Genomic DNA, 14,455 nt, shown 5'->3' on the forward strand with positions numbered 1-14,455 from the left:
ACTAACAGAGGCAGTGGGAACAGAGTGGGTACAGAATGGATGCCCTACTTTTAAGTGACAGCTGTTTGAATTTCATTGGCAAACCCCTACACTGGATCATTTGAAACTTGTCTTAAAACCTACTTTCCCAACATTTTATTATAAAACCTTTCAATCAGAAAAGGGGAAAGAATTATACAGTGAACCTCTGTCCTCCCACCTAGATTCCACAATAAATATTTGACTCTGGGTTCTCTGTCACTTGCATATCTGTGTTTCATCTTTATCTACCCATAAATCCAGCATATTTTTTGATGCATTTCAAAGTGAGATGAAGACATCCATACATTTTTGTTTTAAGCATTTCAGCATTTTTGTCAATATTTGTTTTATGATTCTTTTTTTTTATTTTCTGAGATAAAATGTACCTACAGTAAAATACACAAATCTACTCAAATGTTAGATGTACACATTCTGTGACTTTTCACATCTACATATGCCTGTGCAATCCCAACCTTTATCAAAACATAGAACACAGCATTGCCCCAGAAAATTTTCCCATGTCCTTCAGTCAACCCCTGCCCTGCAACTGCTGTTCTGAGTTTTTTCTCATAGATGATATTTGCATATCCTAGAATTTCATATAAATGAAACCACTTCATGTATTGCTTTTGTGTAAGTCTCGCTTCACTCAGCACATAGACATACAATCTCTTTTCGGTTCACCTGCAAAATGAGATGAAGGAATTCCATTCTTTTAATTTCAAGTGGCTGAACTGATTTGGTGAGTTTTGACTTTCAGGCCTGTTTCCTGCCATCCTCAATCTTGCCAGCAATGCTCACATCAGCACCAATGCGACCTGTGGGGAGAAGGGGCCCGAAATGTACTGCAAACTTGTGGAGCACGTGCCTGGCCGACCGGTGCGGAATGCGCAGTGCCGAATCTGTGACGGCAACAGCGCGCACCCTAAAGGCAAGTTGTGTTGCTTCTCCTGGGAAGCACCCTTGGGGATGGGTACTTTTTGAAATGATGACTGCGGATTTCTTTTAGGAAGCATGAACATTGTGTTCACCTTCAGTGCTATTCATTTCCACCAGCATTGCAGTTTGGAAGCTAAAAGATTTAAACCAAACACTGAGAGGAATGATGTTTTTATTTTCTTTCAACAGAACGCCATCCAATATTGAATGCAATAGATGGCACCAATAACTGGTGGCAAAGTCCGAGCATTCAAAATGGGAGAGAATATCACTGGGTCACAATCACCCTGGACTTAAGACAGGTAGGTAAGGACAGAACCATTGGAGAATGTCTAGAGGTTGCTGAGTTGTGCTCTTCGAATGACCTGCAGGAAAGCTGGCTTATTTCTTCACATGTTTATATTCTGGTCACATTGTTTTTCCACCCAGTGAATTTAAGTAATATATGGGAAGTAGTCCGTGGTACCATTTCTTGTCACATTTATCATTCCCAGATGTCTTTGAGAAGATGAGTGGAATTGTTTCCATGTGGTTCTTAAAAGCTGTGATCTTCAGAACACCAAGATCTAGGTTTCAAAATCCTCTTCAATTCAGTATTTATCTTTGCCTTCATACAGTTTTTTGTCTTGAAGAATTATTATCTTTAAGGGTGCAATCATCTATTGAGGATACTATGCCAGGCTGTGTACTACATGTCAGCAGACACATGGGGGGTGAAGAGACAAGAAACATGCAGTTCTATTTGAGCTATTGTCTTGCTATCATCGCTGTGCAAATTTATTGTTTAATGGTTGTATGCAAAAAATATGGCTAGGAAACAAAAGGAGGTAATTTAAAACTTCTTGACCATCCTCACCCTGTCATGCCATCTGTGAGGCATGTGACTGTGACTGAACTTCCAAGGGCAAGCCTTCAGCATGAGTTGGGAAAGGAAGGTATGGTTGGCTGTGGCCACATCTGCAGCCTCTTTTGCTGTAAGACACATAGGAGAATGGGAAGAAATATGACATAGGTCTGGGTTGTCCCAGTATTTCTGGGAAGGTGAAAGAAAAGAATAAAAATCCTGAGTGGAAGGGATGAAAAAGAGAGATGGCTGGTATTTTGGAGCAATTGTCCCAATTTCTGATTTGTATTCTCTCGAAAAGTCATTACCTGGCATTCTTATTTATTTCCATTGAATTCCTCTTATGTTAGGACTTATTGACATCATGTGAAATATCAGTTGAAAGAGACGAATAGTTGAAATTTGTACTGCAGAATTGAAATAGGAATTTTGGAAATTTAATGACAGATAATCAACATTCTTTGAATAACTGGTATCTTTAAAATGCACAGGATTTTTAAGTAGAAGATAAGGTAATACTGTGTATATTCATACACAAAGTTTGATCCTTAATAATAACAGTATATAAGGAATCAAAATGTGAAGTTCAGGGGACGTTTTTCTAAGTTTAGGTTAATAGTATTTATTTAAGTAAAATAGCAACTTTGGATAATTTCCAGCTATATGTGTTGAATTAATATATCACATCTTGAATTTTTCAACCCCCCTAAAGAAAAAGAGAAAAAAGTCCCATTTTTGGCCTGGCCTTTGTTTTTATTTCTGTGATAAGAATTCTTCTGCAGGAGATTTTGATTTTTCCAATCACCTTTTCAATTTATTATTTTTTTAAAGAAAAAATATATAACCATTTTCATCATTAAGAATGATTAAGAATGTGATGCATATGGGTTTGGTTAAACTAACAGCTGAACATTTTCCAAATAGATTCAATCCACGTTAGACTACTGCAGTGTCTCAGGTTTGACTTCATTCTGAAGGGAACTCTTTTGCTTTAGGTTGACCCAAGTTAGCTTAAGGAACTCTTGGAGACCATCTGTTTTAGGTCTTTAAGGCATATTTCAACAATAGCCTTGTACATATAGTGTAAATCTCCAGGTAATTTTCAGTGTTTTTAGATAAGCTTCCAAATAAAGATTAGTTAAAGCAACTGGTACTCAGAAATATGTTTACCTTTTACACAGTGTAAAATTTTGTTGTGTTTCAATTTTTAAAAATGTGCATTTAGCTTATATCTGCAAAAATATCTCTCAAATTTACTTGTCAAGGCTTTTTATTGTGAGCATTTTTTAATACATGGGAAGCATATTACAGTGAGCATGTGTATACCCACTCCTGGGATTCAAGGACTGTTAAACGCTTCATCATGTTGGTTTCATCTTGCTGAACAGACTTCAAGTGAGTGGCAGTCACTGTAACTGTATACTAATACAATATTTTTGTATCTTCAAAAAATGAAGAGATTTGTTCTGAATAGGCACCATGCCATTGGCACCCTGAACAAAATTCACCATAATTTCCTAATAATTATTTCGCCATCTGTGTTGGATTTTCCCAGTTTATCCACCACTGTCTTCTGTAGCTTTTTTCTTTTTTTTTCAAACTAGGATTCAACAAGGACCACTCACAGTATTTGATTGTTATGCTTCTAATACCTCTTCTAATCTGAATTTCTTGCTTTTTTTAAATCATTTATCATTTTCTTATATGATACATTTTTAAATGATACTTTTTAAAAATGATACTGACTTTTTAAATAAACTAGGCCAGTTACCTTGCAGGACATCCACATTCAGGATTTGTTGGTTTATTTCTTCATGCTTTCATTGACATGTACCTTTATGCCCTCTATTTCCTAAAAACTAAACTCAGCTCAAAAGACTTAATTACATTCCGGTTAAATATTTTTGGCCAGAGCACGTCACTGGTGATCCTGGCTACTTTACTGGACACAGTCCTGGTTATCTCACTAGTAATGAGGCTAAGTTTGAATCTTGTGTAGCTGACAGCCAGATCTCTCCCTGATGAAGTTTCCTTTCTTTCTCTCCCACATCTCATCTTTATTTCCTAGGTTTCCCTGATACTCAGACTAGAGCATAGCTACACTTTCTGATGACTTTTTCCATTGTCAGAATTAGTGTTTCCCTGTCAAGCCAGCCATTAACCAGCTACTAGATAATTTCTAGATGCTGTACCCCAGAAGGGCAAGCACCACAGCTGTTTTCTTCCCCTTCCTCTTCTTCTTTCTCTTCCTCTCCTTCCCTGTTAATTGGCCTGGGCGCTGTCTTTTTCACACTTGCAAGCCCAGACTTTGGCAGAGTTGAGGCACTGAATGAATTACTGTGTGAATGTGTTTTTTTTTTCACATTTCCCTCCTCTTTTTACTTCCTCGCCTAATTAAAAGATGACAATCAACAAACAAGCCTTTCAACTGCTTCGTTTCAGTCCTGTAAAAATATAAAATCTGAAGAACAGATTTCTAAAGTCAAATTACAGACAGACTTTAGTCTTATCAGGAGTCATAACAACTCCATGTTGTAAGTGTGTTCACGTTAACTTAATAAATATGTCAGCTACTGAGGTTTTATGACCAAATTAGTCAAGTTCATTAGATGCTAAAGACATTTATCCCATTCTTGATTCTCTAGTGTTGAGGACCCTGTTGAAATTACAGCATTTTTACCCTCTGTGTATGATGTTTAGTTACCTGAAAACTAAGGAAAAGGTAAAAAGTGGTGTTATCAGAAAGTCCATAAATGTTGTATAGTTTGCAGTAAGATTTAACTAGACTGTTTGCCCTAGTAACATATTAGCAGAGGAATGATTACTTTTATTTATTTACTTCTTTAAAATAATGCTGCTATTCATTTTTGCATTGATCCACAATATTTTAGAACTTAGGCTGCTAGATATTTAGTGATATCTTACTTTAAAAAAAATCCTTGGGAATTGAATATGATATTTTTAAGACAAATAAAGCTTAAGGATCACTTTAGCAAATATAAAACTAACATATATGTGGGGAGTTTCCATAATAAAGTATTGATCACTGTCTAGTGACCTCAAGGCTTGTTCGTTAGCATATACCACTGAACTGAGTCAGAGATCTTTTGTGAAAATGTAACTTTTAAAGAAATAATTCTAAGCAAGATAGAGCATGCCCATTTGATGGCTCTTGAATTTTATGATTGTCAGTAATCTTTTGAGCTTTGCTAAATAAATACAAATGTGTTCTTTATGGTAGAGTTTCTGAATGGAAGAACCCAAGGGTTTCTAGTTTCAGACACATTTCTTTCAAAGTTAATGCACTAGGTAGATGAAAACATGCTCAGCATCTTTAATCATTAGGGAAATGGAAATTAAAACCACAATGCAATATTACTTCATACCCATGAACATGGCAATTATAAAGAAAAACAAAACAAAATAACAAGGATTGGTGAAGATGTGGAAAAATCAAAATTATTATGCATTGCTGGTGGGAATGTAAAATGGTATAGCACTGTGGAAAGCAGTATGGTGGTTCCTCAAAAAGTCAAACATAGAATTTCCATATGAAAATTCAAGTCCTAGGTATATCTCAGGGCTCTGTGCTCTGACATTGAATCTTCATATTCACTCTTTGAGTTTGGTCCTTGTGTTACCTCCTTTTGACAAATGACAAAACTGAGTCTTAGGGAGCTTAGGAAACTTGCTCAAGAGTAGGATTCCCTGAGATTCAAGAGCCTGTGCTCTGTCTGCCTCATTGGATGACATCCCTTCAGCTGAGATTAATGACATCTCTGTCAATGTCCTGATGTTTTATTTAACTTTATAGCATGAGCACTTCCCAATATAACTAAAACTCATTATTAATAACTTTTAAAACTGCACTAACATTCTTCTATTTGTTATTGAGTAATAACAAGCTTTCCATGAAAAAGGATTGATTTCCTGTGTATGCCAGTGAAGTAATACAAGGAATACAAATCAATTTCAAAGTTGTTATTACAAGTTTGTGGTTAGTTTTAATTAAAGGAATGTCTACTGGCTGTATGTAATAGGAATTTATACATATACATGAATATGTATGTGCAATATACAAGTATAGGAATCTGTATGTAGTATACTGATTATATATAGTATATAATCTAAAGGTAATATATAGAATTTAGAATAATATAGAATTTAGTAAATGGTGTTATAGAATTTTATGTATAGTATGTATGCAATCTACATGTAGCATATAAGACCTAGAGGGATGGGTGAAATAAGTGAAGGGGATGAAGAGGCACAAAATCACATCACTAAATAAGTTAGTGATGGGGATGAAAGTACAGTATTGGGAATATAGTAAATATTGTAAAATATAATAGCTTTGTGTGGTGACAGATGGCAACTACACTTACTGTGATGAGCAAGTAATAATGTCTTATAATTGTTGAATCACTATGTTGTACACCTGAAACCAATATAATATTGTATATCAATTATATTTCAATAAGGTATCTATATATGTAGAAGAATACACAATCTATATGTTGTATACTCATATGCAATGCATACATGTAGAAATCTATGCACATACATATATAAGCATAGTTACAGACTATACAGCATTTTTTTCCTCACCCATATTGTGTCGTCTCTTCTCTGCAGTCCTGGAATACATGATGCTCTCCACTTAGGAGGTAAGAAAAGCACAGCCTAGAGCAGTTGGCTGGCTTGCCCACAGTCACATGGCTCTACGTGCTGCAGCTGGGATAGGAGACTGGGTTATTTCATTTCTTCTGCACTGTGCTCCCTCGCCTTGCCTCATTAGTTTCTGGTCTACTATGTGCTTTTCCTTTGCATTGTGACTTTGTGGGGAGACTGGCCAGAGCTCTTACAGTTTCCTCCTGATTTGGGAGTGTTCAGATTCTTCCTAAGCTGCTCCCCTCCTCTTTGCCCACATTGCCACTCTTCAGGGCTTCTCACCAGTGAATGGGGCAGAGTGTCACTGACACTTCTTTCCTGACTTTGCGGGTCCTTGTAGATCTGGGTGCTACCTAAAGTACTTTTTGGCCAAGAAGCAGGAAAAGGAATCAATGTTTTGCATTCTCTAAAAATGTTTAAAACTGGGCAAACATTTCACTAGGAGTGGACAGACTTGTGAGTTTAAAATTGTAGTGTTCCTTTAGAAGATAAAATATGTTTTGTGAAAAAAGAAACATACCTCTGGCATTGAAAAGAAAGCTGCCTTTTGAAGTGGTGCTTCATTTTATGTGTAGGTTTAATTAGGAAGTAGCACTTTGTTGTGGGAACATAATCACAGAAGGGCCTTTGTTTTATGCAGACCTTTAGACAAGAGCTACTTGTGTTGTGTGCTGGATTTTGTAAGACCTCATTAATTTGGAAGTCTGTTGTTTTTACCCCAAAGTTTCTGAAAAATTGATCAGAACTATATTTAGGTATATTATTATATCATCCAAATAGAAAGTGTTTGCTAAGCACATTGACAGGGTAAATAAGAAAACAGGCAGATTTTACATTCTTAAGACAGAAACTCTTGACTTTTAGAACAAAATCTGCATGTAAATTGCAGCTTCTCTTTATAAATGAGTCTTGACTGTTTTTAAAAGAGGTCAAGCATAGACGATTCCTGGAAACTGTGGTAGAAATTTCTGTTACTGTGTACTGGTATTTTATTCAAAGTGATTCATTCTATTTCAATTTTCTGTTACTTCAAACTGGCCTCAACCAAATTCAAATATTATTATGTTTCTCTTGAATGTGTTTGGCAAAATGAATATAAAGAAATATTAAGTTCTTCATGATTTGGAAGTAAGCCACACTAAATTCTTGTCCTTCAGACATCTTTATCTTTTTAGTCCCCTTCTCTGTGGAGCTGCTAGTATCATAGATATGTCTTTCTTTTGTTTCCACATTTTTCTTATCTAATTTTATTTTGTCATACACAGTTTCTCTTCTAGTTATCTATTGCTGTGTAAGAAGCAAACCCTTATGGCATAAAACCACAACTTGTATTTTATATCTACCCTGTTCTGGGGGTCAGGATTTCAGGGAGGCTCAACTGAGTGGGAGTGTCTAAGGCTGCAGTCCTTGGGGGCCGGAGGTAGGACAGCTGGGGAAGGGGCTGGAGCAGCTGGGAAGTGGTTCTGGGCACCTGGGGAGGGGTTTGGGGGCAGCTGGGGAGGAATTCAGGGCAGCTAGGGAGAGGGCTGTGGGGTAGCTGGGGGCTGGCCAGGCTCTCCCTTCTGGTGGCCTCAGGACATCTCTGTATGGACTCCACGTGGGCTAGGGTGGGCGTCCTCCTGGCATGGCCCCCTTAAGGCAGATTGCCTATATGGCAGTTCAGGGCTCCAGCAGGAGTGTTCCAGAGAAAGAGGTAGACATTGTGTTCCCATGTAGACCTGCCTCCCTCCAGTCATACCATATCACTTCCCCTGTGCTCTTGTGGGCCACCCAGTCACTGAAGTCAGTGGAGACTCAAGTGAAGCAACCCCGACCTGTCAGCGCGAGGAGGGGTAAGGACTTGAGACCAGTTCTAATACTCCCACTGCCTCAGACTTCTGAGGACTTCTTTGAGAGCTCCTTCTAGAGCTTATCTTTTGGGCACCACACCTTTACCTTTGGCTAACATAAGAGCTATAGGATCAAATGGGAATACAAATATTGTACCTTAAAGTGTTCAGTGTTAATGACAAGTGAACTGAATAAATAAAAATAATTGAAGCCCGTATCAGGAAGATTACAGAGTTTCATTTCTTGACAAGATTATTTTAAGCTTTATCATGCGTGTATTATCAATGGTTTGTCAGTAACCATTGTTCCATTTAGTACAGTTTAGTTTACCAAACCTTCTCCCTTTTTCCTTTGCGTGTGTGTGTGTGTGTGTGTGTTGAATGGCAGAGTATTGGCCATATTCTTACAGTGTATCTTACGCAATAGGGCTTCTTAGACTGAACCTTGTGGAGGATTCCGGGAAATTAGTGAAGATAGGTTTCAGGACTCTGTCAAAATATACTTTCTTATCCCAAACTATTTTGGCTTCAAATTAAAGCTTGTTGTTTATTTATGAAAAGAAAGGGAGGTCTATTCTAAAATATCTTTTTCTTCCTGTTTTATATTGAAGCTAAAAAAAGATGAGTTTGAATTTCTGAAGAGATATTTCTTTGAAAAATACAGTGTAGTTTGAAATCCATTCTAACATTTGTTATATATATGTGTAAATATATATACATATATTCATTTAGAAATCTACTCGAATTGCAACATCTTCATTTTTTAAAAGAATGCTGTAACAAATAAAAAAGTAACTCATGAATACATCAACTATACTTTATAATGTCTCACAAGTTTTTAATTGACCTTTTCTCTATACAGAAACTTGCCTTTTTCTGATATAAAAGAAATTTTTTTTTAATACAGAAAAATATAGGGAAAAAAGTTTTAAAAAATCATTTTCAATTCTAATGACTTTTTGGTTCAAATCCATCATATCTGGAGAACACTATGTATTTACTAATGCATGCTCTCTGCTTATTGGTGCTGGGGTCTCAGGATTCATTGATAAACAAGACAATGATGACACCCAGGGACAGCCCTTAGCATAGAGAAAGTACCCAACAAACAGTGAGTTCCTTATATATGTTTGTTAATATCACTGTTACTTCAGTTGCTAAAGGCTGACCCTGACCCTCAAGGGCTCTGGTCTAGTGGGGGAGACAGGAAGGGAAGCAGATGGCTTTGGTGGGAGATGTAGGTTGTGCAGGGATTGAGGACACGTGAAAAATGCACAGGAGGAGCAGCTTAGGGGTCAGAGACAACCCAAAGGAAGGACCAGGGGAAGGAAGGAAGGAGGAAATGAGCAAGGGTGTGGGGGGCGGAGAGCAGCATCAGAAAGCATGTGTGTGGAGCTCAAATAATACATTCAGTCCTATCAGAAATGTTTTCTATAATTTTTCTTTTGATTTAGATACAATTCAAACACAGTAAAATGCATGCACCTTAAGGGTGCAGTTGGATGAGTTTTGACCAGTACAGACACACACATGTAAACCACACCCTTATCAAGACACAGAATGTTTCCCAAGAAAGTTCCCCTTTGCCCCCCCAACTCCCTGCCAATGCTCCCCAACTCCCTGCCACCAGAGAACCACTGTTCTGAATGTTTTTCACTTTAGATTAACTTTGCCCGTTATACGTCATATAAATGGAATCAAACGTTGTGTCCTTTTTGTGCCTGGCTTCTTTCTCTGACACTAGCTGTGTGGTTCGTCCACTGTTATCTGTATACATGGCTTGTTTCTTTACTTCTCAGTAGTATTTCACTTCATGAGTATATCAAAATCCATTCATCCACCTTTTGTTAGGTTGTTTGGGTTATTCCTGTTTATTTAGTCAGTGCCTATTTTTTTATTGAGATACAACTGACAGATAACATGGTGTAAGCTTAAAGTGTACAATGTGTTGGTTGATACATGTATATATTGCAATAGTATTACCAGTAGCATTAACTAACACCTCTATCACATCACATAACTGTCATTTCTTTTTGTATTGAGAACAATTAAGATCTAGTCTCCTAGCAACTTTGGGGTTTATAACACAGTATTGCTGACAATAATCACTATATTATGCATTAGATCTCCAGAAGTTATTTAGCCACTAGGTCTGGCTACCATTTTTGCCTATTATAAACAAAGCTGCTGTCCACATTCCTATATAAGTCTTTCTCCTGGGTGTATGTTTTTCTTTCTCTAGGAGTAGAATTGCTGGCCAGGGGCTATGTGTTTATTTAAATTTATTATAAGATTGACAAACCACTGAACAGAAAAGCAGAAAGCTCTTCTCCCAGGAGTCACTGTCCTGTGCTACCTGCTGTCCAATATTTTAGAAGTACTCTTTTATATCCTTTGTCCAGTTTTCTAGGTTTCTAGGAGAGCCAGCACCAATTTCTTCTGCATGTCCAGCATCTAAATTCCTGTAATAATTTTTAATAACAGAATAATATGTCATCATCTGGATACATGATCATTTATTTAACCTGCTCCCATTATTGGACATTAAGGTGTTTTCAATTTTATATAGTAGTACTGCAACAAACATTTGGATATTTCTGTTGGTATAGTGTGGATTATTTCTTAGTGTGAATTCCAAGAAATGGATTGAGTCAAAGAGCTTCAACATTTTTCAAATGTGGTCTTTACTACCTTATGTTTCAAAAATATTGTTGAGTTTATATACTCACTAACAGTAAATGAAAGTGCATATCTCACAACTTCCTAGTAACATAGAGATTAAAATTTTCTTTACTTTTCTGTTCTCTGCTAATTGAAAAGCAAATTATTTACTTTGTTCATTTATTCAAATACAACTTATTTATTTATTTATATTATGTCACTGTATTGGGCATATATTTCAGAGCATTGTGCTGAATTCAGATAGTTAAACAATATTTGTATATTTGTTTAGTCTATTTTGTTATCATCACATGAATAAATAATGTCATGTGTGTTAATCTCTAGTAAGGCACTCAAATTGCTTTGTGAAATGGTGGTGTCATTTTAGATATTTGAATATCAGTGTAAGAAACAACACATAATTTTCAAGTCAGATTATAACAAAGAGGACAAAACTAAATTAGTTCTATCATCTTTTTGAGAGATGCCAGTTGTCAGAGTAGTAACTCTGGCACTTGGGGAAAGTGATTAGAAATCTGACAGCTTACATCTCTACCATGCATTTTATAAAGTGTTTGCCTACTTATGCTATATTTTTACTATTCTATTTATTATTTCATACTATGCCTATAATGTGAGGTAAGTGAATGACATATTAACGTTCAAATTATTCATTATGAATAATGCAGTGGCATGTACAGAAAACCTCCTCTGGATTTATCATTTTTAGCCTGAATCATGGAAGACATTACATATAGTTTTATAATTCTCTAGATCATAAGAAATCAAAATTTTATTAACTGGTGATCCCTGCCTTTTTGGGAAGGTTATAGAGGAGAGTGATTCTGGAAGTCTAACTTCATAAACACTGATCTTGGTGAGACAACAGTGATAAAGGCAGAAACTCTCCAGTGCCTGGGACGGCTGCCCGCTGTACCCTTGCATCTCCTCAGTCCTGTGACTCCTTTGAACTTTATACACAAATACTTGGAGAGCACTGACTCGCTCTGGCCTGCCCTGTATGCACCATAAGCTACGGAAATGAAGCCTGGGAAAGCTGTGAGATCCAATTAAAGCCTGCAGATCATTAGCTGAGCAGCCACAGCTGTCCGAACCAAGACATCCTGAGAGAGTTGGTGAAGTCTTAAAACCACTCATTGGCCAACTGCTTTCTTAGAGTGCCTGATAACCACTGTAATATGTGTAAATAGTTTTGTTGTGTGTGTGTGTGTGTGTTTAGAAAACTAATAGACTTTATTCTGTGGAGAAGCTTTAGATTTATGAAAATTAACTGTAAAGTACAGAGAGTTCCCACATACCCCCTCTTTAGTACTTTTTGGATCAAATTTGGGCTATTAATGATCTTTTATAAAGAAAACCATGAAATGACTGATTTAGTACAGTTTGGATACTGTCTAAGACCTTCCCCCCATACTCAGAAGGTGACTGTGTGAATTGTCAGTATTACCATGTAAAATGTTTTGTGTTTACTATCTCATGGCATGTAATCAGAGGATATTCACCTTTGTTCTTCATATGAAGAAGCACAGAAATAGAGCGAAACCACCATTTAGTAGGCCTCCATGGACATGGCCACCATTTAGGGTCATTCACAGCTTTTTACCAGACTGCTCTATGGGGCCAGGAAAGGAAGGGGCTACCCCAAGTCAGCTGATTGTTTAGGAAATAGCACCAAGCAGGAAGGCATTCTTTATGAACTGTGGATCTTCAGTCAAGTCATCACCAGGGCCTCCTTGCATTTTCGAACCCTAATGATTTGAGGCTCTGATTTTGTATTTTGTGAAGTATCATCATGCCTCATCAGAGTTTAGTAAGGACATGACAGAGATAGGATCATGGGAAAGATAAGATTTCAAACATCCCATCTCAGCTGCTTGCTTGACCTGCAAGTGGCTTAATTGGCTTCTCCAGAGCAGGCCTTGGCTGGGAATACATTCAGTTTAGAAATCTTCATCTTCCATACAAAGTTGACTCTTCATACCATTCACTTTTCTCTCCCTATTTTCATGTCTTCTTTTTCTTGTGGTAAATATAAATAACATAAAATTTACTATTTTAACTATTTCAAAGTTTACAGTTCAGTAGCATTAAAAATTCTCAAATTGTTATACAGTCATAACCACTATTCATTTCTAGGGTTTTTTCATCTTCCCAAACTGAAACTCTGTATCCTAAGCAGTAAGCCCCCATTCCTCCCCTCCCCTGCCCCAGTTAATCATAATTCTAATTTCAGTCTCTGTGAATCTGACTACTCTAGGTAATTTCTATAAGTGGAGTCATACAGTATTTGTCTTTTTGTGTCTGGCCTGTATCACTTATCATAATGTCTTCTATATTCATCCACATTGTAGGACGTATCAGAATTTCAATCCTTTTTCAGGCTGAATAATATTCCATTGTATGGCTATCCCAGAGTTTGGTTAGCCATTTATCCATTGACAGGTATTTGGGTTGTTTCTATTTCTTTGCTATTGTGAATGGTGTTGCTGTAGACATCAGGGTACAAACATCTGTGTCAGTCCCTGCTTTTTGTTCTTGTGGGTATATGTTCAGAAGTGGAATTTCTGGGTCATATGGTATTTCAGTGTTTAACTTTTTGACAAACTGCCCTACTGTTTTTCATAATGGCTATACCATTTTACATTCCCACCACATCTTTTTAATTAAACAAAAGCCTTCCTACATATGACCCTTATTTAGATATTCCCTTTTAAAATAAACTTTACAGGTAATTTGTCAGTTTGATGCCTGACAAATGATAGATGTTCAATGAAGTTAGATCCAAAGGAAAATGAGAATCTTCAAGGTGAATATAAACCAAGCTTGCATGTAAAGAATGAAATCTTACAGAAACAGAAAAAAAAGCTTTCTCATCTCTCTAGCACTAAATCTACAAAAAATTAAGTTAGATTTAGTGACCAAAGGAAAGGAACACATAATTATTGTTTCTAGGAGTTGTAAATGTATAACTGATAAGTTAATGTTTAATGGAGTTAGTCAAGTACAGATCTGCACAGCTTTTCTAGACAGTATGGCCTGGTGGCTTAATGCTTAGGGGCCCCTTTTACTTCTGTAGGACATGATGACACTGTGTGTTCTCATGGTAAGGGATGGTAAAAATGGTGGGAGGCTGTAAGCTGCTAGCCATTGGGAGATCAACTGGGGAATGATAGGTCAATGTGAGGACTAAGATTGGGTTTTCGAATGTTTTAATCCAGAAGTTCTCTAAACTGAGGAAGGGAGGGGAACTGTGGGTTTGGGGGCCACATAGAAGAGGCCTCTCCTATCTTCCTGAGGTGGAGAGAGGATCTCACTGAAGAAGGAAAGCACTGCTTGGCCTCTTTGTGCTTTCTTTCTCATTTAAAGAGTTTGAGAAAACTCTTTAATAAAGACTGACTCACTTTTGAGAAAACTCTTTAAGACCAACTCACTTTTTTCTCTACTTTAGTCTTGGTCTTTACTACATCAT

General features: G+C 36.9%; 1 protein-coding gene across 3 annotated transcripts in view; it reads left to right on the forward strand.

The window, feature by feature from the left end:
- Positions 1-14,455, forward strand: part of LAMA1 (laminin subunit alpha 1) — a 147,324-nt gene that overhangs the window by 22,409 nt on the left and 110,460 nt on the right. For all 3 annotated transcript variants that reach the window (XM_037008353.2, XM_037008354.2, XM_037008355.2), the window contains exons 2-3: positions 782-952; positions 1,150-1,262. In XM_037008353.2, coding sequence (XP_036864248.2) covers positions 782-952; positions 1,150-1,262 — 284 coding nt within the window. The remainder of the gene's footprint in view (positions 1-781; positions 953-1,149; positions 1,263-14,455) is intronic.

This window comes from Manis javanica, chromosome 9 (assembly GCF_040802235.1).
Source record: "Manis javanica isolate MJ-LG chromosome 9, MJ_LKY, whole genome shotgun sequence".
In the NCBI taxonomy this organism is placed as follows: Eukaryota; Metazoa; Chordata; class Mammalia; order Pholidota; family Manidae; genus Manis; species Manis javanica.